The 25,257-nt window shown below is 41.8% G+C and overlaps 2 protein-coding genes and 1 long non-coding RNA gene across 8 annotated transcripts in view; 1 reads left to right on the top strand and 2 right to left on the bottom strand.

The window, feature by feature from the left end:
* The window catches only part of KDM1B (lysine demethylase 1B), a 41,832-nt gene extending 21,099 nt beyond the window's left edge, over positions 1–20,733 (top strand). For all 4 annotated transcript variants that reach the window (XM_070456190.1, XM_070456193.1, XM_070456192.1 and 1 more), the window contains 12 exons: positions 785–961; positions 1,318–1,392; positions 3,598–3,735; positions 4,628–4,799; positions 7,502–7,629; positions 8,771–8,902; positions 9,477–9,551; positions 11,371–11,487; positions 12,441–12,566; positions 13,540–13,662; positions 15,640–15,792; positions 18,815–20,733. In XM_070456190.1, the coding sequence (XP_070312291.1) occupies positions 785–961; positions 1,318–1,392; positions 3,598–3,735; positions 4,628–4,799; positions 7,502–7,629; positions 8,771–8,902; positions 9,477–9,551; positions 11,371–11,487; positions 12,441–12,566; positions 13,540–13,662; positions 15,640–15,792; positions 18,815–18,898 (1,500 nt within the window). In that variant the 3' untranslated portion in view covers positions 18,899–20,733. The remainder of the gene's footprint in view (positions 1–784; positions 962–1,317; positions 1,393–3,597; positions 3,736–4,627; positions 4,800–7,501; positions 7,630–8,770; positions 8,903–9,476; positions 9,552–11,370; positions 11,488–12,440; positions 12,567–13,539; positions 13,663–15,639; positions 15,793–18,814) is intronic.
* On the bottom strand, positions 750–15,643 carry LOC139031399 (uncharacterized). The gene is made up of 2 exons (XR_011483846.1): positions 15,555–15,643; positions 750–14,972 (listed from the first exon to the last, which is right to left on the bottom strand). It is a non-coding gene; the product is annotated as an uncharacterized lncRNA (long non-coding RNA).
* A 338-nt stretch (positions 20,734–21,071) lies between the features above and the next one.
* Positions 21,072–25,257, bottom strand: part of DEK (DEK proto-oncogene) — a 29,239-nt gene continuing 25,053 nt past the window's right edge. For all 3 annotated transcript variants that reach the window (XM_070456194.1, XM_020893710.2, XM_070456195.1), the window contains 2 exons: positions 23,073–23,141; positions 21,072–22,639 (listed from right to left, as the gene is read on the bottom strand). In XM_070456194.1, the coding sequence (XP_070312295.1) occupies positions 22,628–22,639; positions 23,073–23,141 (81 nt within the window). In that variant the 3' untranslated portion in view covers positions 21,072–22,627. The remainder of the gene's footprint in view (positions 22,640–23,072; positions 23,142–25,257) is intronic.

Consider the following 25,257-nt stretch of genomic DNA (forward strand, 5'->3'; position numbering starts at 1 on the left):
TCGGTCATTCTCTGCGAGCGGAAACAGGTGATAAAACATAGATTGCTATGTGCCTCTTCTGTTCCTTTCCTTCTTCTCCAGGCAGACCTCCCTTTGGTCTTACTCTATCTTAGTGATAAATGGTGGATTCCAGTTACCCTGGGAGGTTTTTGGTTTTTTTCGGTAGCTTAGATGGTAAAGAATCTGCCTTCAGTTTAGGAGACCAGGGTACGATCCCTGCGTTGGAAAGATCCCCTGGAGAAGAGAATGGCACCCACTCCAGTATTCTTGCCTGGAGAATTCCATGGACAGAGGGGCCTGGTGAGCTGCAGGCCATGGGGTCGCACAGAGTCGGACACGACTGACTAAGCACGGCACTGCCTGCTTCCTGTCTCTATAAAATCTGCCTGTTCTGGGTGTTTCACATAAATGGAATCGTATAGCATGTGGCCTTTTGCAACTAGCTTCTTTACTTAGCATGACGTTTTCAAGGTTCTTCCCTGTTGTAGTATGTGTCAGTACTCCATTTCCTTTTATGACCAAATCATAGTCCACGTATGGATAGACCACATTTAGCTTTACACTGTCACCCACTGGTGGACGCTTGGATCATTCCCACCTTTTGGCAATTCGAGTAATGCTACCATGCATTTTTTTTTTAAACTAACTTTTGAGTTCTTTCCAGTACGCACATAGGAATAGAATTATTGGGTCATATGGTCATTCTTGTGTTTTCCCTTTTTGAGGAACCAAGACTTGTTTTCGGTCAGTTAGTTTAACAATCTGGTTTTATTTCCAAACACAGGAAGCTCTTACTCCTCAGAAATGTATTCCTCACATCATCGTCCGGGGTCTCGTGCGCATTCGATGCGTTCAGGAGGTGGAGAGGATACTTTATTTTATGACGAGGAAAGGTCTCATCAACACAGGAGTTCTCAGCGTCGGCCCCGACCAGCATCTTCTGCCTAAAGATTACCACAATGTAGGTGACTGTCACTCTAGCAGTGCTGCTATCAATGGTCATGATCCATGATTGAATGTTAATAATACAAATAAAACTCACATTATCGCTCTAAAAGTTATAAAGTGAGACTTTTGTAGATTATGCATTTCTTCAGGGAAAAGAATATTAACCACTGTTCCCCTGGAAGGTAGAAAAGAGGAAGGGGTGGATGACTTAGGACAAGTACTGTTATGTTCTTTAGGGAAGTACCTTTCTACAAACGGGACAATAAAGAAATACAGATGAACTAACATTGCTTGGCAGTTGGCCCCTTCTAGTACATTTTTTTTCATTGCTCTAATTGGATTTTTGTTTCTTTTTTTCTTTTCGTAAAGAAATCAGTCATCATTATTGGGGCTGGTCCAGCCGGATTAGCAGCTGCTAGGCAACTGCATAACTTTGGAATTAAGGTAAGACTTGGAGGACATGGAGATGAAAACAGATGGTTAACTGCTCCTTTGGTCCAAATTTTCTAAGACTTGGAAACTAGTTCCTGATTTTAGCAAAGAATGCTACTTACGTTATATCATCCATGGGGTCGCAAGAGTCAGACACGACTTAGCGACTAAATTACTGTATTTGGGGTAGCCTTCTTCCCCAAGGAAAGATACTCTTTCTTTTTAATTTTCATGTCAAAATGTATTTTATTTTTATTAATTTTAGGAATCCTTTATTTTCTGTGTGTGTTGGTTTCTGCCATACAATGATGAGTATTAGCCATAATTATACATATATATTCCATCCCTCTTGACCTCCCTCCCCCTGCCATCCCTAGTCATCACAAAGCACCTAACTGGGCTCCTTGTGATATATAGCAACTTCCCACTAGCTAGCTATATTATTTCTTTTTATCTATTTATCTTTTTAGTAGAATAACTACTTGTAAAATGCCAAAATAGAGTCGATTACAAAAAAATTGTGCAATTCAGTATCTAATTTCCATTAGATTCATTCAAGTCTCCCAGATTTTTGGGACTTCCTAGGTCTGACTCATTTCTCCATTTTTTAAAAACTTGTTTTGCAAGGACTTTGGTTTTCCATTAAACCAAACATGAAAATCAATTTGGTAGAATTGAATTAGCCTTTTGCTGTGCTCTGTGTGGCTAAAAGAATCAACATTTTTCACAGCATCTTCTCTGCTGGCGGAGTTTCAGAAATGAGAAAGTTTTCAGTGGTTGTGCCTCAGAGGTTTTCCTTTTGGTGGGAAGCAAGATCTACGTCTTGGATTCTGTATATACTACTAACAAAAACAGGAGAATCTGAGTTGAGTTTATAGGAAGTGTGTTTGCCTTTCAAAATATTGTCTGAGAGGTTGTATTAAGCTGTGAGGTATTTTAATTGGCCATATGTATATTTCAGCAATAGATATTAGGGCCAAGGTTTCTTGTTTTTTGCTTGGGAAATTCACATTATGTTACAGGGAAAGTTATTCCTGAAAAAAATTATATATATACATATGTATAACTGAATCACTTTGTGGTACACCAGAAGCATTATAAGTCAACTATATTTCGATTAAAAAAAAAAGTTATTTCTAGCCAAAGTCGGGGGAGGAGGAGATTTCTTTAACATTCAGCCTTCCTCTTACAAACTAAAAAAGAAACTAGAAATGGATGGCTCTGGGTTCATCTGAAGTCAGAGAGAAGGTGGAGAGCTGAAGCCTTTCTAGTTGGACAGAGTGAGAAATTTAGGTCCGAGGAAGAAGAATATTCAGGGGACCTCTGTTGTTCTCCCCTTTCTCTGGGGAAACCACCCCTCCTGGTTAGGAAATAGATTCCTCTGAGTAACCTCAGAGATGCTTAGCTCGGGAGCCTCCTGGAGCCGTCTGAAGGACTGCTCCTGGGGCTCCAGAAGCAAAAGGACTGCTTTTGCACTGAGGAGGCGTCCCGTTTTCAGCTTCTGCAAGCAAGGGCAGGGTTGCTCTTTGAGGCACAGGGCTGTCCACCTGAGAGCAGCTGCTTCCACCTCCAGCATCAGAAATTTGGAGGAGATAAAGTAATCTGGCTGTGGGACCAGTCTGTGCTGGCCAAGCCCATGTGGTCGTGCTTAGAATCACATGTGATTTTTTTTTTTTGTCTGTGTTGCAGATACATTCATTTGTGTAATAGATTCCACATATAAGTGATACCATGTGGCATTTGTCTTTCTCTTTCTGACTTACGTCACTTAGTATGATCATCTCTAGGTCCATCCATGCTGCTGCGAATGGCATTATTTTCTTCTTTTTCATGGCTGAATTGTATTCCTGTGTGTGTGTGTGTGTGTGTGTGTGTGTGTGTGTGTGTGTACATATATATATATACATCACATCTTTTTCCATTCATCTGTCGATAGATGCTTAGGTTTTTTCCACATCTTGGCTATTGTGAATAGTGTTGTTATGGACATGGGGATGCATGTATCTTTTTAAATTATAATTTTTTCCGGAGAGACGCCTAGGAATGGAATTGCTGGATCCTTGACACACTGCCCTCTTTTAAAAGTTGTTTTTCTAATAATATGATAATGTATTAACTAGATGCAAAACTCATCTTACTGTGTCACTTTACATTTGTACTGCATTTGGTTATGACTGTTCCATCTTCTTCAGCTTCTCTGATTGTCTGTCTTTTTAGGTGACTGTCCTGGAGGCCAAAGACAGAATCGGAGGCCGAGTATGGGATGATAAGTCTTTCACAGGCGTCACGGTGGGACGAGGAGCCCAGATTGTCAATGGCTGTGTTAACAACCCAGTAGCACTCATGTGTGAACAAGTGAGTTTCTTTAAGATTTGTACTGTAGATGAACAAAAGACGCCCTCAGTTTGCTTGTGTGCAGTATTAATATGCCTCTAGATAATACGTAATAAACCCAGAATGATTTGTTGCCCCTCATCCCTTCTGAAAAGTAAATAAGAACAATTACAGTTCTTCTTTCTCCGAAGGCGGAACTGGAAGACTTAATCCACCCCCCCAGGTCTGTAATTATATTTGCATGTTAATTTGCAGGTCACTTGATTAGCTCATTGCTGTAGGGTTGCCCAATTAAGCAAACAAAATTACAGAATGCCAACTTAAATTTGACTTTCAGATAAACACCGATAATTTTTTTGATATAAGTATGTCCCAGTATCACATGGGATATCTTGCATGCACTCTTTGGGACCTACTTATGCTTTAAAAAAAAAAACTATTCATTGTTTATCTGAGAATTAATGGGGCTTCCTGTCTCTCGTCGGGTAACCCTACCTGATTTCTTTGAAGACCTGTGCTAGACCCAAGGGTTTTTGTGAACTGTTGATTGACAGTCAGTTCAGCCTCAACTTTTGTGAATGTCTGTGCGTTTGTGTGCTCTTTCCTGTGAGATTCCACAGAGGAGAAAGGATGTCAGAGCAGGGAGGGGCGGTGCGCAGTGATAGCATCTGAAGCATGGATAAACCTTGGTGGAGGGCATGGCCTCGAAGCTGTTGTTGGCACCCTCCCATTCTCCGGTCCCATGCTGGTTTTTCACTGCCTGCCTTTGTGGCCATGCCCTGATCAGCCTGTATTTTTGAGAGATCCTTACTGACTCTTTGTTCCACGAGAGCTCTGTCTGATTGCAGCTTAGAACCTGTACCTATTTTTTCCAGGGAAAACTTTTCACCTTCTTATTCTTATTATTTTGAAGCTTGGCATCAGCATGCATAAGTTTGGAGAAAGATGTGACTTAATTCAGGAAGGTGGAAGAATAACTGACCCCACTATTGACAAGCGCATGGATTTTCATTTTAATGCTCTCTTGGATGTGGTCTCTGAGTGGAGGAAGGATAAGACTCAGCTCCAAGATGTCCCTTTAGGAGGTATGGGGAGAATGGTGTTCTGATTGTTCCATCTGAGTCTCATTCTAACTTAAGCTTGATCAGCGGTAGCATCATCCATCCACAAGCCTGGGTGGACCCAGTGAGAATAGTCCTTCGGAGCATCCCTTTTGGAAAACTGGCCATTCCACAAAGGGGAGCAAAACTGCCTCAGGGACCTTTAGATGTGTGTGTGTGCATGTGCATGCATGCACACAGCTTACTTCACACAATAGCCTGTGTTTTAAAAAATCATGTAAGTGTTTAATTTTCAATTTCCCAGAAGAGCTTGCTTTTAAGAAAACATGTGATAAGCCCTATGTGAATAACTAGCCACCATGTAATGACTTTAGATAAGAGTTTCTATGTGCCAGGATTTCTTTTCCTTTTTCAGACGGAAGGTTAAGATTTATTTTATACATATATTTTGTTTAAGAATGCAAGACTCTATATTATAATTTAAGAATTGTAATTCAAAACTTTTAGGCTTTGGTACCGAATGAACCATATTCACCACAACCCTCTAGAAAACCTAACAGTAACAGCTCATTTCCTGAGGGTGCCAGCTGAGATCTTACTATATTGCTTCTTAAATTGATATTTATTTAACCTACGATTTCATGACCTGAATGTATTCATTTGTAATTCTCGGGAGCATGTTGGAGTCTCTTACATTGTGAGCATTTTAACTCAACTGCCAGGGTGTTAATTGGCTTCAACTTTGTGTGTCTGTGTGAGGGTTCTGGCATAGGCACCATCTCTGTTTGGGGTAAATTTCTCAGCAGGGACTGTCTGTCTCCTTTTTTAATCCTCTCATCACGTCCCACCCCACCCCCCATTATCTCAAGTCTTCACCTCTGAGACCGACCCACTTTCTAACTGCCCTTAGTAAAAGTGTTGACAGACAAACCATAACAGAACATTTTTAGAAACGTCCTGGGGTTGACTGGGGTCGTTTAGTCAAATGTGGTAGTGCCCAGGCCAAGTGGCAGGTAATTGAATTTTCTGGAAGACAGCAACTAGGTGGACTTCCAGGATGTTCTCAGAATTTGGTTAGTGTGTGACAGTCGCTGGGTGGCGTTCTCGTCATGATTCTTTCAGGGTCATTATCTACAAAAATTAGTAATGTTTTGGCTTTACTTAAAACAAGTTATTAAGGGAAGATCAGCAATATTTACTCTATAAGTAGTTGTTTCATCATATTGATATATTTTTTGAAAAGCTTTAGTAATAATGCCCCCATCTCTACATGAGGTTACATTAGAGCCTGCCTAGTGTAGTATCTCAGCTGTCTGAGCTCTCACCTCATTAGATTTAGTTCAGAAGACAAAAGTATAAGTAGTTAGAAGCTAGAGTGAATTTCACAAAGCAAATGGACTAAAGCTTTAAAATGTTATTTACGTCGAAATCACATGAAGGCTTCTCTCAGCCTGCTTATACTTTAATTTTATGTACTATTTTAGCAATCTTGGTTCTTCCCACACCTTTACGAAACCCAAAGGAAAACAGAAACTACATAGTGGGAGACCAGGATGGGATTGGTATGAGAAGGTACTGAAAGTGGAAAAAACCCAGAGGTTAGGAACAAGAGTGTAGCACAAAGATGCCGTGGACATCTCCATACAGCAGTCTAGCATAAGAATGGAACATATTAATGAGAACCTTCAGTTGTCAAAAAAAAAGCGAACTGATACCCAGTTCTGTTTCTAGTCAAGCATGTGCAGAATGCCTTATAGAAGCTTTGAGTCTGCCCCGTCTTTGTTGGATGGTTGTCATCACTGGGAACATTCTAAAGAGGTCATTTTTGCTGAGATATTTGTCAGGCACAAGCCTTTTCCTCCTCCACCTCCCCCTGAAAGGAATCTAAGACAGTCATCGGAATAACACAAGGATGTGTATGTGTAGTTGAAAGTTCCAGTTGAATGGGATAGATAAGTGCTGGGGGTTGATAACCAGGGAGCGATTCCTGAGACTGGTGGTGACCAGGTGATGCTGGTCTATAAAGGATGGACGGGACTGGGGTGCAGGGGCAGGGCATTCCAGGGAGAAGCATGGTAGTAGCAGACGTGGCAGGGTTGGCATTTACCAGGAAAAGATTGAGTGAGTGGGCAGGTGGGGTTTGCTGTCTTTGGAAAAGCTAAAAATGTGCTCACTCTGTCTGGCTGTGGGTTTTGGAATTTATTACATAGGCAATGGAGAACCAGTAATTAAAGGTGTTGAGCCAGAGAGTTGCCTTCGTGGAAGTCCATGGTGGAATATTTGGAATGTTTGCGAGAGACGATAGCCAGTTGTCAGTCTGTGATAGATCTTTTGGTGGAGGTGAGCTGTTATAAGAACTTGACTTTAAGGTGGTGCAGTAGGAGCAGAAAGGGAATGGGAATTCTCTCTCTCTGTGTATATATACAGAGGTCACTTTTCCTTTATCTCAAGCAAAAGGAAAAATTGGTTCTCCACTAAGCAGAAATGAAACAGGGTTGAAGACATAGGACCCTCATAGCTTCGTTCCCCGTTAAGATATGCTTTTCCTTCCCAAGAGAAACCAACCTTGTCAAGACATTTACCCTTTCCCCTGTGTCTACCTGGGAAAGATCTTCCAAAGTTTGGGTTCTTGCGGGTTGAAGGAGGTGGAGCGCAAAGGATAAGGAATTGGACCATAATGTTCAAACTATTTTTTTTTCTTCTGCTTTGCTCCCTTCCCATTGCAGAAAAGATAGAGGAGATCTACAAAGCTTTTATCAAAGAGTCTGGAATCCAGTTCAGTGAGCTGGAGGAGCAGGTGCTTCAGTTCCATCTCAGTAACCTGGAATATGCCTGTGGCAGCAACCTTCATCAGGTGGGCTTTGAACATGCTTCTTTCTGTGTGTGTGTGTTCACATATCGAAATGTTGAGCCCGTGATGGTCTGGATAACAGAGTTCCACGGGTCTGCTGCTTAAAAGTCCCCAAACCACAACTTTAGAGTGTATGAACCCTATGGTGGTTTTGAACAAAAAATTCTTTAAAGCAGGAGAAGCCTTTCTGCAAATAGTGACTTTGAAGATGCTCACTCTGTCAACCTGAAGACTGGAAGGCTGTTGTGCTGAGGGGGAGGGGTCATGGGCCTGTGTCTGTCCACTGCCCTCTTCGGGGGGGCCCTCAAGGCATGCCTGTGCAACAAGGGGCTGAAAACACTGCTCTTAAGAAACCAGAATAGAGCACCTTTGCAATTAGGATCTGTTCATCTTGCTAAAATAAATTTAAAATTGCATGGGTCGGGACGTTCCTCTAGAGAAGGGAATGGCTACCCACTCCAGTGTTCTTGTCTGGAGAATTCCATGGAGCCTGACAGGCGACAGTCCATAGAGTCGCAAAGAGTTGGACACAACTGAACAACTAACTTTCACTTTTCAATTCATGTCACCAGCTCTGATCATGCGACTTGGATATGCTGCACCATTGAATCACAGTTCTGTGGATGATCCCCGACTTAATTATCCTCTATGGTAGGGGTGGGGGAGGGACAACAATTGATGTTTGCATTCAGTGATTCTTTGCAATTGGAATAACACTTTCCCAGAATCATGCTGCATTTCAGCTTCTATGGAATTCCCATGTTGAAGACATCTAGATGGCATATTTCTATATGGAGTTGATCAGATGCAGGAATTGTCCTTTTCCATAGAATTGTCCTTTTCCAGTGTTGTTGATGTATAATACATCTTTTTGTCGGGGAGTGGTACCCATGGCCAAATCATATCTACATTTTGTACTAAAATAAGCTTTCCTATGCATTACTGAGAAATTTCCTTCCCCTGGCAGCAGCATCCACCTGGCCTTATCTGTTCGTCCGTCACTCCCCGCTTCCTTCCTGTTTCACCCTCTGTCCTCCTGCCTGGGATGGCTTTCCCCACCCTGGGTTCCTTTTCTTGTCCCTTAGGTGCAGGCTGCAGCTTTTCCACCACCTCTTGTTTTCCAACCTCTCCTGGTGTTTCCCAGGTGTCTGCTCGCTCCTGGGACCACAATGAATTCTTTGCCCAGTTTGCGGGTGACCACACCCTCCTCACTCCCGGATACTCCGTCATCTTAGAAAAACTGGCTGAGGGACTGGACATCCGGCTCAGGTCTCCCGTGAGTGTCCACAGCGGCGGGTGGCTCGGGTTTGGTGGCATTTGGAGCATGTGAAGTTTGGGACATGTAGGTTACATAGCAGACAGGCGCCTGCTTTGACGTTCAGCCAGTGTCTCCAGGTACTTTTTATACTGTGATCAGTTGCATTCTTTGTCGATTAGGTCGCTGCTGTTGTTGGAAACAATAGTGACTGAGATGCACTTTTATTAATAATCAAGCGTTTGGGTGGCTCACCACCTCCCTGACCCAGCGTGGTTCTTTTCACACTTAAATTTTCCCCTCAAATATATTGTACATGGTTATAATCATAGAGGCAATTACATATATGTGTCTGTATTTCACCTTACACGATGTTGTAAAGATTTTTCTATATTCTGACATAGTGTTAATAAATTTCAATGACGGAGTGAGAATTCCCTGAAGGAAGCGATAACTGTTTAGTTCTTCGAATGCCAGGAAGTGGTTTCCTATAGCCTTGGAAATGTAAACTCCCATCATAAGAGAATTGGAGAGGACCCCGGATTGTGTGGTTCCATCCCTCATTATGTTTTCCATAATTGCTTTTCTTGAGCAGGTACAGAGTATTGACTATTCTGGAGATGAAGTGCAAGTTACCACTACGGACGGAATAGCGTGTCCAGCTCAGAAGGTAAGCACTGTGCTTCCCTTGGGTGCTGCCAGTGGCCTGGGAGTGAGAGAGACCAGGCTTTTCCACCGAGTGGCTTGCCTTTAGCCATCTCCCTGGAGCCTTATTTGACCTCTGAAGAATTCTGTATCTCCACTAGTGGTGTGTGGATGTACAAATCGGATTTAATTATTTGACCAGCATATAGATTCAAGGCAGATGGAATTCTGGGTAGTGCTGCATTAGTTCTGAGAGTTGAACAAGAAAAGAAATTCTTTGACCAAACAAGTTTGTAAGTATGATATATGAGTTTACGTTTCAAGTTAAATAAGAACATATTAAAGGCTCTGAGAAGTCCTGCATTTTAGCAACCTGTTTTTCCTTTGTTTAATTCAGTGGTTTCTAAGTGGGTGGTGTGTTTGTTTCTGTACCACAGAACCTTTTTTCAGATCAAGAACACTGTGTTTTTATCTTGAAACTGGCAGAAGTACTTTTATATCATTTGAATTTTTTGTAAACAACTTTAGTAGGCGGACTGTGAATGGTGCTGTAATGTAATATAAGAAATCACATTGAGATTTCTGTAGTGTTGGAAAACAAAGTGTTGGGGTGGAGGGGGCTTAATAACCCCCATAGATTTATTTAATTATGTCTGAAGTGTTTACCGAAAAGTATAACTGATGAACTATCACTGGTTCCTAGACTAGCTGTGTTTTATGCTTTTCAGTTAACTAAAAATATTTCATAGTCCTTGGTATTCATACAGAAATGACGGATTGCATGTCAAATGGGAAAGACAGGGTAGTGTATAATTCCAGGGGGGATGGAATAATTCCTCATATTGTTCCTGCCATTAATTAGCTAGGTAGTGAGTATTGGTCGTATAGACTTTGGACTAGCAGTACTTCTCAGCCCTGGCTGCACCTCTGAATCACCTGTGGTGCTGGTTTAGTCACTAAGTCATGCCCGATTCTTTGCAACCCCATGGACTGTAACCCACAGGGCTCCTCTGTCCATGGGATTTTCCAGGCAAGAATAGTGGAGTGGGTTGCCATTTCCTTCCCTGGGTAGAATCACCTGGGAGGTGCTTAACAAGAAAGGTTACAAAGTCCCACCCCACATAGGTTCTTGCTGAACTGGTCTGGTTGTGTTTTTAAAGCTTCCCAAGTGATTCCAACATGTGACAGAGTTGAAAACCACTTGTCAGTAGCATCCATATTTGTGACTCCCCAGGTGAGAATCAGGCCAATATCTAGTATTCCTCCTAATGGTAAAAAAAATTTTTTTTAAATACTGCCTTATAAATTGCAGGCTTCTCCTGTGGCTCAGATGGTAGAGAGTCTGCCTGCAATGCAGGAGACCTGGGTTCAATCCCTGGGTTGGGAAGATCCCTTGGAGAAGGGCATGGCAACCTGCTCCAGTATTCTTGTCTGGAGAATCCCAAGGACAGAGAAGCCTAGTGGGCTACAGTTCATGGGGTCACTATAGACTCAGACCCGACTGAGTGACTAACACACACAGGCCTTGTAAAATTGCAAGTCAGCTCATGGCTCAGGACCACATGCTAGGTATGCTAACCCTGCTGTGTCACCCTCTGCCTGACCCTGACCTGGCCCATTTGCTCTTTTTCTTTGTATTCTGGCTTTTAGAGAAATTAGGGTGGAGTTTCAGGCTGTGACTCAAAAAGCCTGCTCTGAAATGATGAAAGCAGATATTTTTAGTAGTCAGCACACATCACAGTTTCAACTGGAAGTTACCCAGCTTACAAGTGAAAGATTTCCAGCCCAACAGGGTGCATTGATAAACACTTGACAAAATGTGAACGGTTCATTATTTCCCACAGGTGTTAGTCACTGTGCCGCTGGCTTTACTGCAGAAAGGTGCCATTCAGTTTAATCCACCGTTGTCAGACAAGAAGATGAAGGCCATCAACAGCTTAGGAGCAGGCATCATTGAAAAGGTGACTGAATTACGTAACCCTGGCAACTAGAGAGATGAGTATCAGATGACAGGGATTCCCAAACCTCTGGTATTGGGAAATAGGTGATTTTTGAATCCACGTCACATTCAAAGACTCCCTCTTCCTTTGAGTAATTGTTCCTGAAGAATTCAGAAGGATGTTATCAAAACAAAAAGAGGAGAGCGGACTGAGCTCTGCAAGTTTTGATTCAGGAGAAAGACTTTTCATTATTCAGGATTTGAACTGGGTATATAAATAAGCAATTCTTATTTTTTTTTCCTGCTTTCCATGTCTACCCTTCACCAGTAGTAGTAGTCTAGTCGCTAAATCATGTCTGACTCTTGTGACCCCCCCAGGGACTGTAGCCTATCAGACTCCTCTGTCCATGGGATTCTCCAGGCAAGAATACTGGAGTGGGTTGCCCTTTCCTTCTCCAGGGGATCTTCCTGACCCAGGGATTGGATCCCAGTCTCTTTGCATTGCAGGCAGATTCTTTACCAACCGGGCTACCAGGGAACCCCTAGTACACTTCATTAATTAACCCCAACGAGGAGAGGGTTTCACTTCCTTTGCCTTGAAAAACTGCTTTAGCAGAATCTGCCAGTGCTGCAGTAGGTACCAGCAGACTTATGAGTAGTAAGACTTTTATCTCCTGAGCGTAAGCTTCAAGACTAAGTCTCAGCAGTGCCCTGCATCTTCGGATTAGCCTAGAGGTTGTCAGTGGGTCCCACCATTATCCGTGGGAGGACAGGACTGAATGATATTAAAAAACAGATGGTCACAGGGAGAACAAAGGATAGAAGAACGGAAAGGGAGTGTGTTTGAGTTTTTTGGAACATCTTTTTTTTTTTCAAACATAAGTATTTAAGAGCTATGGGTGGCTTCTTAGAGATTGCCACACTTTTGATTTCAGTGAACTCTTAATAACCACCTTTCTCTTGCTTGCTTTCCAGATTGCCTTGCAATTTCCTTATAGGTTTTGGGACAGTAAAGTTCAAGGGGCTGACTTTTTTGGTCACGTTCCTCCTAGTGCCAGCAAGCGAGGGCTTTTTGCCGTGTTCTATGACATGGATCCCCAGGTAAAGTCATGGGTGTTAGACCGTGGTTTGGATTCCCTTGTTAACAGTTTAGAATTTGGTTTGGTAGTTACTTCCGTGTCAAGCCCAGGAACTAATGGACATTGTAGACGCTCTGGATGTCTGTCTGTATGCTGGGGGGACAGTTGCAGGGCATGTCTTCCTGTAGGAAAGGAGCCCCCGTATCTCTCATATAGGACTAATGTTGGTCCCTGGGAAATGAATTCATTGCCATGGAAGTGGAAGAATTCTTCCTGATGGAAAAATACCTCTTAGGGAGAATTGGTGATAGCACAGTAATGAATAGTACTTGAAATATTCTCCCCAAGGGTCCTCCAGGGGGGAGAGGGGCAGGGTATGATTGGCCCACATGAGGGTGGGTCTGGGATTCACTAGATGAGATTGATTGGGGGAGGAGGACTGAGGAGAGGACTTTTACCTGGGCTTGAAAGTGATGGTTGTGCTGATGTCCTGCCAACCCTCACAGTTGTTTTTCCTCCTGCCTGTCTGTCCCAAGACACTTTATTTTCAAAGGTTCCACATGGGAGCCAAAAGCAGAATGTCCTTACTGTTCAAGAAGGGTTCTCCCCCCCCACCCATTATTATAGCTGCAGACTTCCCTTCTCAATCTCATTCCATTTCTTCTAAAACAAGTTCTTAGAAGGGAAAAGCCAAGAGAACCTGGGGGTTTGATACGTACATGACTTCTTGAGTTTTTCCAGCAGGGAACAATAAAATGCATAAATTAAGGTGGGTGGTCTGGGTCACAAGACAGTAGGAAATGATGTCATGTGACCTGTGAGGATGAGGGTCACGTCTGTTGCGTTGGCCAGAAGGTCATTCGGGTTTTCGCATGAGATCAGATGGAAACACCCGAACGAGCTTTTGGGCCACCCCAGTGCTTAGACCCGCGCCTCTGGAGACTTGGGTCCGCAGAGCCCAGCATGTAAAGTGCCTTTCCCTGTCACGTGTCCAGAAGCAGCACAGCGTGTTGATGTCGGTGATCGCGGGGGAGGCAGTGGCGGCCGTCCGGAACCTGGAGGACAAGCAGGTGCTGCAGCAGTGCATGGCCACCCTGCGCGAGCTCTTCAAGGAGCAGGTCAGACACACTCTTTGAAAAGAGAAACATGCTTATCGATAACTTCCCGTGCTCTTCAGGGTGGCGCGGACCCAAAGCAAATCCATTCAATGCCAAGCACGAAGGGGCTCAGGGCCGCGGGCCGCAGTCTTCCTCTCTTTTAACATCCAAGTGTTAGTTACTCGGCCGTGTCCGACTCTTTGCGACCCCATGGACTGTATGTAGCCCGCTAGGCTCCCCTGTCCATGGGATTCTCCAGGCAAGAATACTGGAGTGGGTTGCCATTCCCTCCTCCAGGGGATCTTCCTGACCCGGGGATCGAACCTGGGTCTCCCACATTGCAGGCAGTTTCTTTACCATCTGAGTAAAGGGAAGCCCCAGCTTTCCACTGAAGTAACTGCATTAGTTTACCCGGGCCACCGTGACAGACTGCACGGCTGGATAGTCCAAGCAACAAAAATCCATCGCCTCACAATTATGGAGGCTGGACACTAGATCGAGGGGGTGGGGGTGGGGGGTTGGTCTCCCCTGAGGCCTCCCTCCTTGGCTCACAGATGGCGGCTTCCCCCATGTCCTCCTGCTGTCTCGCCTCGGTCTATGCCGTCTGTGTTCTAATCCTCTCTTCTTAGAAGGGCACTTGGCATCCTGGGTTATGGTCCACCTGAATGACGTCATTTTGACTTACCTCATCGAAGTCCTGTCTCAAATAGAGTCGCCTTCTGAGGTTCTGTGGGTTAGGGTTTCATCATCTGAAGTTGAGTAGGGGACACAGTGAAGCTCATAACAGTGCCCCATTCCTCCTCTAACTCTCTTCCTTTTTTTCCTTACATCATGCACACCCCCTTTCTCTCCTCGAGAGGGAAAAGACTCAGCATTTTCCACTGATCCTATATTTGGGTATCCTGTTCCCAAACCCTAGCAAGCTTTGACAGCAGTTTTCCATTCAAAGGGACCTTGTCCAGAATTTTCTTGCACCCCCACCACTAGTCTCTTTCCCTTTTCTCCAAGAAGCTCAAGGTACTTTGTATTCTCCAGTTTACTAAATCTCACCGTCTCTGGAGATTTATAAATGGCATGATGTATATCTTTTTTCCAATAAAGGAGCAGAGTAGAAAGAAATGACTCAAAACATAAAGTACATTAGAAAGAGGGGGGCCCTCGGTATTGCTTACTTTACATGGTGCAATTTTCTCTTACATTAGTCCCTCGCCTGGGACTTTTGTCTCAAAATTCGTTTTCACATCAGTTATTTGGAACTTAGCACACAGTTTGCACAGAAATCTGTTTCACGGTGGCGCTTGGCAGTGGTCAGCCTACAGAATTATCTGAAACTTAAGAGTGAAACATGACTGGTGTAGCTGTTCTGTGGAGAAGCCTGTTGAGAATTCCAGTCAGAGGTCCTCAGACCCTGCCCGTCCCTCCCCTCCTCTGGTCCAGCGCGTTCCAGGTGATGAGAAGGGGAATGTGTGTGTACGTTAGTCGCTCAGTCATGTCCGACTTCACGACCCCATGGACTGTAGCCCGCCAGGCTCCTGTCCATGGAATTCTCCAGGCAAGAATACTGGAGTGGGCTGCCACGCCCTCCTTCCGGGGATCTTCCCGACCCAGGGACGGAACCTGGGTCTCCTGCATTGGCAGGCAGATTCTTTACCTTCTGAGCCGCCAGGGAAGCCCCAGGGAAGAGGAATACCTGGACTCTTAGCCTTTGGTGATGACCCCTGGTAGGTGGGGAAATTGTCTCTGGCAGAAGGACAAGGTGTTGAAGTGAGGAGACGTGTGTGTTGGGGAAGGTCAGAAAGATGGGGCAGCGATAGAGGAAGAGACACAGATACGGAGCCTTGGGCAGAGCAACGGGCGGGCAGGAGGGTCATACTGGGAACTGCTATCCCAGAATGCCACAGGGATTAACTCACTTTCCGGATGGCGGGAGGGCTGTAATTTTAGAACGGTTGGGTTGCATCCAGTCCAAGTCACTTCCGATCCTTCTGCTCGACACAGGAGGTCCCAGATCCCAACAAGTACTTTGTCACCCGCTGGAGCACGGACCCCTGGATCCAGATGGCATACAGCTTCGTGAAGACAGGGGGCAGCGGTGAGGCCTACGACATCCTTGCTGAGGAAATACAAGGAACCGTCTTTTTTGCTGGCGAGGTGGGTTTCGTCACTCTCACCCCGCTTGCTTTCATTTGGATCACTAGCTTTTAGCTGAAGTGGTTTGCGTTCAGAGCTTAAAAGCGACGTCAAATACCGTCAAAAGTCTTACGGCAACGAACGGCAGGTACCCTGACTACATCCTCCTCAAACTCCCTGAGCAGCCATTTTTAACTCTTTTTGCTGTTTTCTTCTGGAGTTTACATCATGCCTTAAGATCTTTACATTGTTGTCTTTGGATTTAAGAAATTAAGACATTACCTCCAGACTTCCTGTCAGGTTAAAGACTTAGCCTGTTTGATCTCTTCCGTCTGTTTACTTCACAATTCAATTTTAAATTGGTGTCAGTGCTTATGTGATGTGGTTGCTTACTGCTGAGCCAGGAAGGCAACCGCGATTCTTTTCTTACACAGCTGTTTCCTCTTCAGTCATAGTAGCTTCTTTTTTCATTAGCTTAACTCTTTTGCTGCTGCTGCTGCTGCTAATTTGCTTCAGTCGTGTCTGACTCTGTGCGACCCCATAGACGGCAGCCCACCAGGCTCCTCCGTCCCTGGGATTCCCCAGGCAAGAACACTGGAGTGGGTTGCGGTTTCCTTCTCCAGTGCATGCATGCTAAGTCGCTTCAGTGGTGTCTGACTCTGTGCGACCCCATGGACAGCAGCCCATCAGGCTCCTCTGTCCATGGGATTCTCTAGGCGAGAATACTGGAGTGGGTTGCCATTTCCTTCTCCATAACTCTTTTTATACCGCTCCTTAAGCCTCCCCACTTTTTGTTGTTGTTGTTGAGCCATGCCTGGGAATCTAAATTTCCCAACCAGAGATCCAACCCATGCCTCCTGCAATGGAAACACAGAGTTGCAGAATCCTAACCAGTGGACTACCAGGGATGTCGCAAGCCTCCCCACTTTGAGTCCTCTCTAGTTCATAGTTGAATCCCTATAGACGGCCTGTAGGTTCCATTCCTTGAAACCCCCTTTCCTGACACCTTCTCTTTGCTCTGGTTTATCTTGGGGATTCCTGCAGATCTGTCCTTCCAGGATTCCTCCTTACCACTTTCCAGGGTTTGGGTTCACACTTCCTAGATCCCTCTTTTCAGTATCTATTTTTAAAATTAATGGTAAACAAAAAAAAAAAAGATTTCTGGGGTTGAATTAGTTTGCTTTCGCTATTCCCCATCACCCGTTTCCCACCCTCCACATCCATCCAGTTCATCAAAATACAGTAAATTCTCAGCACTCTTTCATCTGTCTTCATACCCTAATACAGTTTAGGATTATATAGTTCTCCTTGATTCATCTAAAATAGTGTTTTTAATATTTTCTTTTCAGGGCTTTTGAATTATTACAAAGAAATTATCATTTTAAAACCAGCTGACTTTGATTTCCTCTTTGGCCTGTAAAGCACCAACTTTGTAGGAAAAGAGCAGAATGGTTGCATTCCAGGCCACAACTGTTGACTGCTTCCAAGAGATGGCCCTAAGAGGGCCAAAGGGCCATGAACAGGCTTTAGAAGTTTTGACTTTTCTTTGCTGCTTTGATACAACTGCTACCTCAGTTGAGTCGTTCAGTTGTGTCTGACTCTGTGACCCCATGGCCTGCAGCACACCAGACCTTCTCCTCCATCACCAACTCCCAGAGTTTAAACTCACGTCCATTGAGTTGATGATGCCATCCAACCACCTCATCCGGTCGTCCCCTTCTCCTCCCACCTTCAGTCTTTCCCAGCACCAGGGTCTTTTCCAGTCAGTCAGTTCTTCACATCAGGTGGCCAAAGTATTGGAGTTTCAGCTTCAGCATCAGTCCTTCCAGTGAATATTCAGGACTGATTTCCTTCGGGATGGACTGATTGGATCTCCTTGCAGTCCAAGGGACTCTCTCCAGTTGCTGCCTCAACTTCTTATAAAAGGGCTTCCCCAGTAGCTCAGTGGTAAAGAATGTGCCTGCAGTGCAGGACACCCAAGTTCAATTCCTGGGTCAGAAAGATCCCCTGGAGGAGGGCATGGCACCCACTCCATTATTCTTGCCCATATTCTTTGTCCCATGGACAAAGGAGCCTGGCAGACTACAGCCCATAGGGTCGAAGAGTCAGACACGACTGAAGTAACTAAGTACTTCTTGTAAAACCCATTTCTTTTGACGTTTCTATTACTCTGCTACTCTTTTCCCGAGTAATGGTGTTCCCCCTGGCCTCCTGATCATCCTCCCACTTATTAAAGTCTTTGGCACCAGGATGTTTTTCCATTTCATTCCAGCATCAGTTTGGGTGACATAGAACCTAAATTCACGTAGAACTTCATGTTTCTTATATTCCCTTTTCTCTGACCTACTTGACTACATTTTAGCTACTCTTCTCCCATAATCACATCCCAGACTCTGTCTTGGTTGCATGCATGCTCAGTCGCTTCAGTCATATCCGACTCTTCAGGACCCCATGGACTATATATGCCAGGCTTCTCTGTCCATCAAATTTTCCAGGCAAGAATACCTAACAACAAGGACAGAAAATACCTAACAGTTGTAAATCCAAGCCTGACTTTCCTGACCTCATTACTTATTCTCTTCCCACTATAACCTCCTTGCAGGTGAGGTTCTGTTGATAATCCTCACCTTTTGTCTTTCCCCTTGTTACCTCTTCTTGTTAATACCCATCCAGCAAAACTCCAGCCAAGGATGAACTGATTCACTTCTTGTGCTCGTTTTGACTTACCACTGATTGTCTGATGGGAGGGGGCTGTGTCTTAGTCATTATTCTTAACTCCAGTACCTGGCATACATAATACCTTCATGAATGTCACAGTACTTCACACGAGTGCTGACTGTGTAGAATGAATTTGGTGAAACATGGTGAGATAAGCCAGAAATGTTTAGGTCCTGTGATGGGTGAGTCGAGTGTTCCTGTGAGCACACAGGAGTGGCAACATTTTAGGAGGATGGGAGGAAAGTATAAGTTCGTATTATATTTTGATATATTTTTATAGTCATCTAAATTTCTTATACATGATCTCGAATTTTTTTTTAAACAGGCAACAAACAGGCATTTTCCACAAACTGTTACAGGGGCGTATTTGAGTGGTGTTCGAGAAGCAAGCAAGATCGCAGCATTTTAAATAGAATTTGTTTGGACGCAGCTTTCTTCTGTATCCCAAATGGAAAGGTTTGAAAAACATGTTAGACCTCATTTTGATAAAATCAAACAATCCTCTCTAGGTAGCAAAACTGAAATGTTCCAAGGTGGTATGGTAATATAAACCAGTTTTTACCATTCTGAAAGCATGGGTTACACGAATCCTTTTATAAGCACTTATATTTAATAGCATTTTCCTTTGGTCTGACTAGTGCTAAATGTTCCAATTTCAGAGTAAGGCAGAATATAACCTTCAGGTATGACCTTGGATATGATTCTTCCATGGTTAAGAGAATCCCTTGAAATCTGACTTTTTTTTTGGCTGACCAATTTTCACACATTGAAAAACCAAGTCAAGCAGGAATCATTAAAAAAAAAAAAAAAAAACAAAGCCATGTACTTCTGTGACAATTTATCAGTATCTTTGCCAATGAGCCTTAAGATTTTTATATAGTTCTAATATTGAGCTTTTACTTAAATTTAGATAGAAATCTTCCCTTTTTGGATACAGTACAAACTCTTCCAAGGTAAATAAAACTTCTATTTTATATTGTACGTATTTCCTCCCATTAGGTGTTCAAAAGAAATTTAAATTCAGGTATCTTTTATAATAAAACATATTAGATCTGTGCACTCATTGGCAAAATTTTCGATTCAACAATACAGGTGTGGTACAACTGAGAATGGAGAAGAGAGAGTATGGTCTTCGTCCTTTAGACACAAAATATGGCTATTTTCCTTAGAGCCATGTTTGTGCAGATGGGACACTTTAAATAGCCTTAACTTTGGCAACCACTAGTAAAAGGGTCAGAATAATTTAATAGAAGTCTCTCCCTACTGCCTCTTTTTAAAATAACTGATTAAGTCTCTAGGAATATTTTTTATAGAATTGTTTTCAGTATTCCATAGGCAGGTCCACTGGAAAACTGCAGAAAAATGTGAAATATCCTGGGATAAATATTACACATTTTATAAGCCATATCTTAAAAGCCTGAGAACATAGTAAATATTTACCTTTTCCTTCTTTCACTCATGACAAAAAAATAAACACTGATTTCAGGGTCTTCAGGATGCCCATCTTGCCAAGAAACTTCAGTTTACAGGTTAGAAATATGGGTAACTTCAGTGCTTTTGTTTTAAAAAGTCTTTGAAGAATTCTTTCAGTATGTTGGTCAGCTTAAAAAGGACTCAAAATGACTTTGAAACCACTTTTCAAAATATTAGGTATTTTTAAAGCCAGGTTGTAAGTAGAAACTGTATTTTATGCAAAGAATATATCGTGAACTTTAGAAAGAACTTAAGACATACTTCCTTCCCCAGAAGTATGATACAGCTGAAAGAAAGCAAACAGCAGTAAATTGGTTTCAAAGTTAACAGGAAAAGGTTGATACTTAGGGTTATCTAAGGAAAGTCATTGGTACTGATTGGGAAGTATTCTGCTTCAAATGTTTCCTGTATTAAAACGTTTAAATAGTATGTGTCAAGTGATAAATGCAAAACACTTTAAGTTGAAATGGTTCACAGTCCATCATTACTTTGGTTTCTGGGCACTTAAACTTGTATAGTGCTATAAGCAAACAAGGAGGGAGATCTACCTAAAGAAAGTACAGTAAATGTGTATTTTTTAAAAACCCTCACTTCCTATCTCAAGTGATGTCACCTAACATTTTGTTCTTTAAGGAGCCACGGTAATTTTTTTTCTTGAGTATGTTTTTCACTGCTACCTGAAGATTTTGTTTAACAGCAGTGGATGTGTTTTAACTGCAGACTGTGAACAGCTGATTGTGTAAAACTGTTTAATAAAACATGTTTTTCAAATACACTGTGCACTATAGTGATGAATACACACTCAGCAGATACATCTTCACCACAGTCTTTCACACACACCAACTCAATCCCTTCAACCTCCAAACCTCTTTAGACTGTGCGCATTATACTGTATCCTTTTCAAGTGAATGATCACAGTTAACTCTGACCAACTTAGTTTTGTGAGAGCACAAACCACCCCTGCCACGCCCAGATTTCTTTGTAATATATTTTTTCAAAGTAAAAGCAATCAATTACCAGTGATGAGCACTCCAAACTATATGGGCTACAAGGCTAATAAATCCATTAAAAAAATTTCTACTCTGAAATACATGTTAACATATCAAATGTAAAGAGACAGAGGCGTTGATTTATTGTTTTTATTGACAAGGTTTATAGGAACAAATCAAGTATTTAAAACCAAAGGCCAGTTCTCAAGTCTCATTTAGTTGTTTATTTCACTCATTTGTATTAAGTATACCTTTCTTTAATATCTTAATAACTTTATCAAGAAACAAGTCAAACCTGTGAAAATACCTGTTAACAGTCAACATATTTTTATATATTTCTGTACTATGATGCAAAGATATTTTAAACACTCATTGGTTCATCAAAGGCCTAATTCTCACATAAGCAGCAGTTTTTAAAATTCAGAGATTATTTAATAAATTGTTAAGACAATCAAAAGACAAAATTAGTCTCAATTCAGGAGTGGTCCATGTTTTGATCACCTAGAATCCTGATTGGCCAAAACTTAACACCCCTGATTCTGTGAATATGTTACCTTTCTTTAATGTTAGAAATAGGTCCATCACTTTTGAAAAATACTTTGTCAGATACCCACTACTGTCTATGCATTATCATCTTCTGGCATTACAGTTGATACTTTCAACCATAATTACAAAGGTGGCCAGGTTTCCTGTAAATACCAGCTTTTTATGTGGGCAAAAGCAGTTAATAATAAAAATCAGTATATTTATTTGAAGCCAAATGTGCTTCTACTTGATCCAGATCCCCCCAATTTCTGAAGTTTTGATGTGTTGATTTTGGTCTACCCTTAATATAAAATGTATCTACAGACACTTGCAGAGTTAACACTAAAACTATAAATTGATGACACTTCAAGGCAAAGCAGAGAACTATCTATTGCTTCAGTGTTTTCTTCACTGAATTCTGACTTTCACTGCTCCGTCATACCATCTGGCTGAACACTGTCGTTTCATAGTTTGTAACTGTAAAGATACCTACTTATATGAGTTTAAAAATTGATCTGCACAAAAGAAATAAAAAAACTTTATATACAACAAATTCGTTTTTAAAAATACAAAAATAACATCTGTCACTCTTGTCATGCTGACAATTTGACATATATATACATGCAGGAGAAAAGTTCCAATTTAGTCATCTGGGCAGCTGAAGCTCATATATTTTTAACATGATGAACACACCGCCACTGGTTTTAACACTGACAGATGTGTATTCAAAATATTTCAGCTACTAAATACTGCAACAGTCTCTGCATGTATAAATGCCAATTACCATAGTTTCTGTTCTACTTGATTAAAAGTATGACTTAAGCTAATAGTACGCACGTACACTAAAAACTACAACAGTTCAAGAATCTAGTCTTATATAAAGAAATCCAAAATGTACAAAATACAACTATAAAAGCAAGGGACAATTACTGTAGCCATGCAAAAATTTAAACTAAAAACTGCATAAAAATGCAATTTAAAATGGCAAACGCAATTCACCTAACACTCAAGATAAAAAGGTCAGCAGGAAGTTCTACCAACAATGCTTGCAAAGATTTAGAAAAGGAAATACATTCTCTTTGCTGGTATAATGGTATATAAGTCAGATCTTTAGCTCCATGGGTACAGGTCATCTGTCTCTGTCCTCTTTCTCAAGAAATCAGCTGTAACAAAAGAGAAAACACTTCCTCATATCCAAAATACAGTATGTGGTACACATAAATCAAAACCTCACTTTATTTTTTAACTTCTACCTTACTACTGTGACCTTGGGAAATCAGCTGGGATCAATATAAGACTACAGCTACTGCTGATTTTCTCCTGCCTTTAACTGGTGGACAGGAAGGAACATGTGCTCAAGTGGTCGCGTGAGCTCCTTGGAGCTGACTGCCTGCCCATGTACACAGAGCCCGTATCTTCATCTGAGGCCAAGTTTTGTCACTAATGTTCTATTTTTAAGCTCTAAAATGGGGATGAAAATTACTATATTTTCCTATCCTGAGGAAATTTTGAGCAACAAATCATGACATAAATATTTTGAAAAATATGCAGTATAAGTCTAAAATGATAAAAACTGGAAAAGTTGGATATAGTTACCTCTTTAACAGTTGTTTTTATGAACTCTTTTCTTTCAGTTAAGTCATAAGCAGGGTAATTTTCATATACCTATAGTGAAAAGGGAAAACAAAAGTAGATTTAAAAACCCAATAATATTCTCTTTAGATAATGAAGAAATCTGTGCTATGGACAAAGAGCTACATGTAGCTTTGAACAGTACATGCTGACCACCAATGGTTCATTCACCATGTAGAATTCTACAGCAAATGAGTAGTTTTAATAATACTGTATATAGAGTAGAAAATAAACTAGCGTGCAAACATTCTCAGTTTTATATAGTAGTACAGCTGAGTTAACAATAAACATGCATGAGGAAACCATCTAGAAAGATCTTAGTTAAGTGGATTAAATTCTTTATATTGGTAGGTTACCTGTCAGTCATTTTTTAAAGGTATCCTTTTATTTTTTCTGTTACAGCATCTAACACATTTATGATTCCTCAACTTCAACTCTGGTGAATTTCAGCCTCCACATCACTGTTCCATCCCTTCCCCGAAGCTATTATCACTGAGATCTAGTTATATCTTTGAGTCCACTCCTAAATTTTTAGCCTCTAGACTTCTCAATCTGATACTTGCTACTTGGTTTCACAATGACTTCTAGTCCTGACCTGCCCATATACACCTGGCTGGCTTCACTCCTATCGTACAATTCAAGGTCAGCAAACATTTTCTGCAGAGGGCTAGAAGTGATCTCAGCTTTCCAATGACCGTTTCAGTCACAACTACTCAGCCAGGCCACTGCAGCATAAATGGTCCTATAGGCAATACTCAGAGGAGTGGGTATAGCTGTGGTACAATGGTCCACAGGCTGTATTTTGCCAACCTCTGCGAACACGGTCAATCATTTCCATTACTCTAACTGATTGCCTTTTGTTCTTTCTCTGCAAAACTCCAACCCTTGTGTAACTACCAATTTTCTACGGTTAAGTTCTGTAGGAAAATATAACAAATTTGAAAAGAATGGTCTTTTATCAACTATACTTAAATAAAGTTAAAAAAAGACTGGTCCTGTTTTAAGTTTGTGGTATTCAACGTCACAGCCCCCTAGAAATCCCAAGGAGTTCTAATGAGGTCCCCCTTGCATTCTCACCAGCAGCAACGTCCCCTTATTTGTGCCCCACACACTTGCTCTCAGTTGAGAAGGCATTACTCTGAATTTCCTCAACTTTCTGACTTGCCTCTTCTCCAATTCATGTGTACGGAATCCATCAACAGTTCTGTCTCTACCTTTGCAGGGACCCATCTCTCAAGGCTCAGGACCTTCAGCTTCTCCTTTCTCACAACTGTCCCTTAGCCTAACACAAGCTTCCACTCTCCCTCCCTGACCTTAAAAAATATTTGATCAGCTTGTACCATTCTCCAATTTAATTACTAACACAGAAACTTTAATTCACTTTCCTATTAATTCTCAGTCAAAGGGATAACCCTGGCATGTACCATCCTGCAGAACTGCTATTGGGCCAACAATTTCCTCTGGATTTACGGAATCCAAAAAAACCCTCATGTTCTTCTCACCTGACCTCTCTGTTATTAATAATCCCCTTAAAATTACATAAATGTGTTCACAAAGTCATTAAAATGAACAGTACTTGTCTTCCTTTAACTTTCCTTTCAGCCTCTCCTCTCAGAGGAATCGAGCTATCAGTCTGCTATTATTCTTCCAGATCTTTAGAAATAAGTTTATATACAAACATATAAATGTGTCAATGGCAATATAGTCTTTCTGTATTTACATAACAGGAAAATACCTCTGTTTTAAAAACTTGAAAATACCTGGAAGGTTTTTCGATGTTCTTTTGAACTGCTACACAGTATCCCAAAAGTGTGGATGTACAGTTTAAACATTTCCCTATCGAAGGCCATTTAGGTTGTTTCTGATTTTTCAGTATTACAGACAGGCTGAACATTATTGAAATCATTTTGTATAGATGTGACTATGTCTTTAAGATAGAGACCTAGAAATGGAATTGCTAGGTTAAAGGGTACTTGCCATTTAAGTTTTAACATTATTACCTAACTATTCCCCAAAGTTGTTACAACTTATAGAGGATGCAACACATTTCCCTATACCACTTCTAACACCTATCCCAGTGCCTGATGTGTAGCAGAGGCTCAGCTAATGTTGAATGGATATGAGAAACAATAATTGATATCTTTAAAAA

Source organism: Odocoileus virginianus, chromosome 27, assembly GCF_023699985.2.
Source record: "Odocoileus virginianus isolate 20LAN1187 ecotype Illinois chromosome 27, Ovbor_1.2, whole genome shotgun sequence".
In the NCBI taxonomy this organism is placed as follows: Eukaryota; Metazoa; Chordata; class Mammalia; order Artiodactyla; family Cervidae; genus Odocoileus; species Odocoileus virginianus.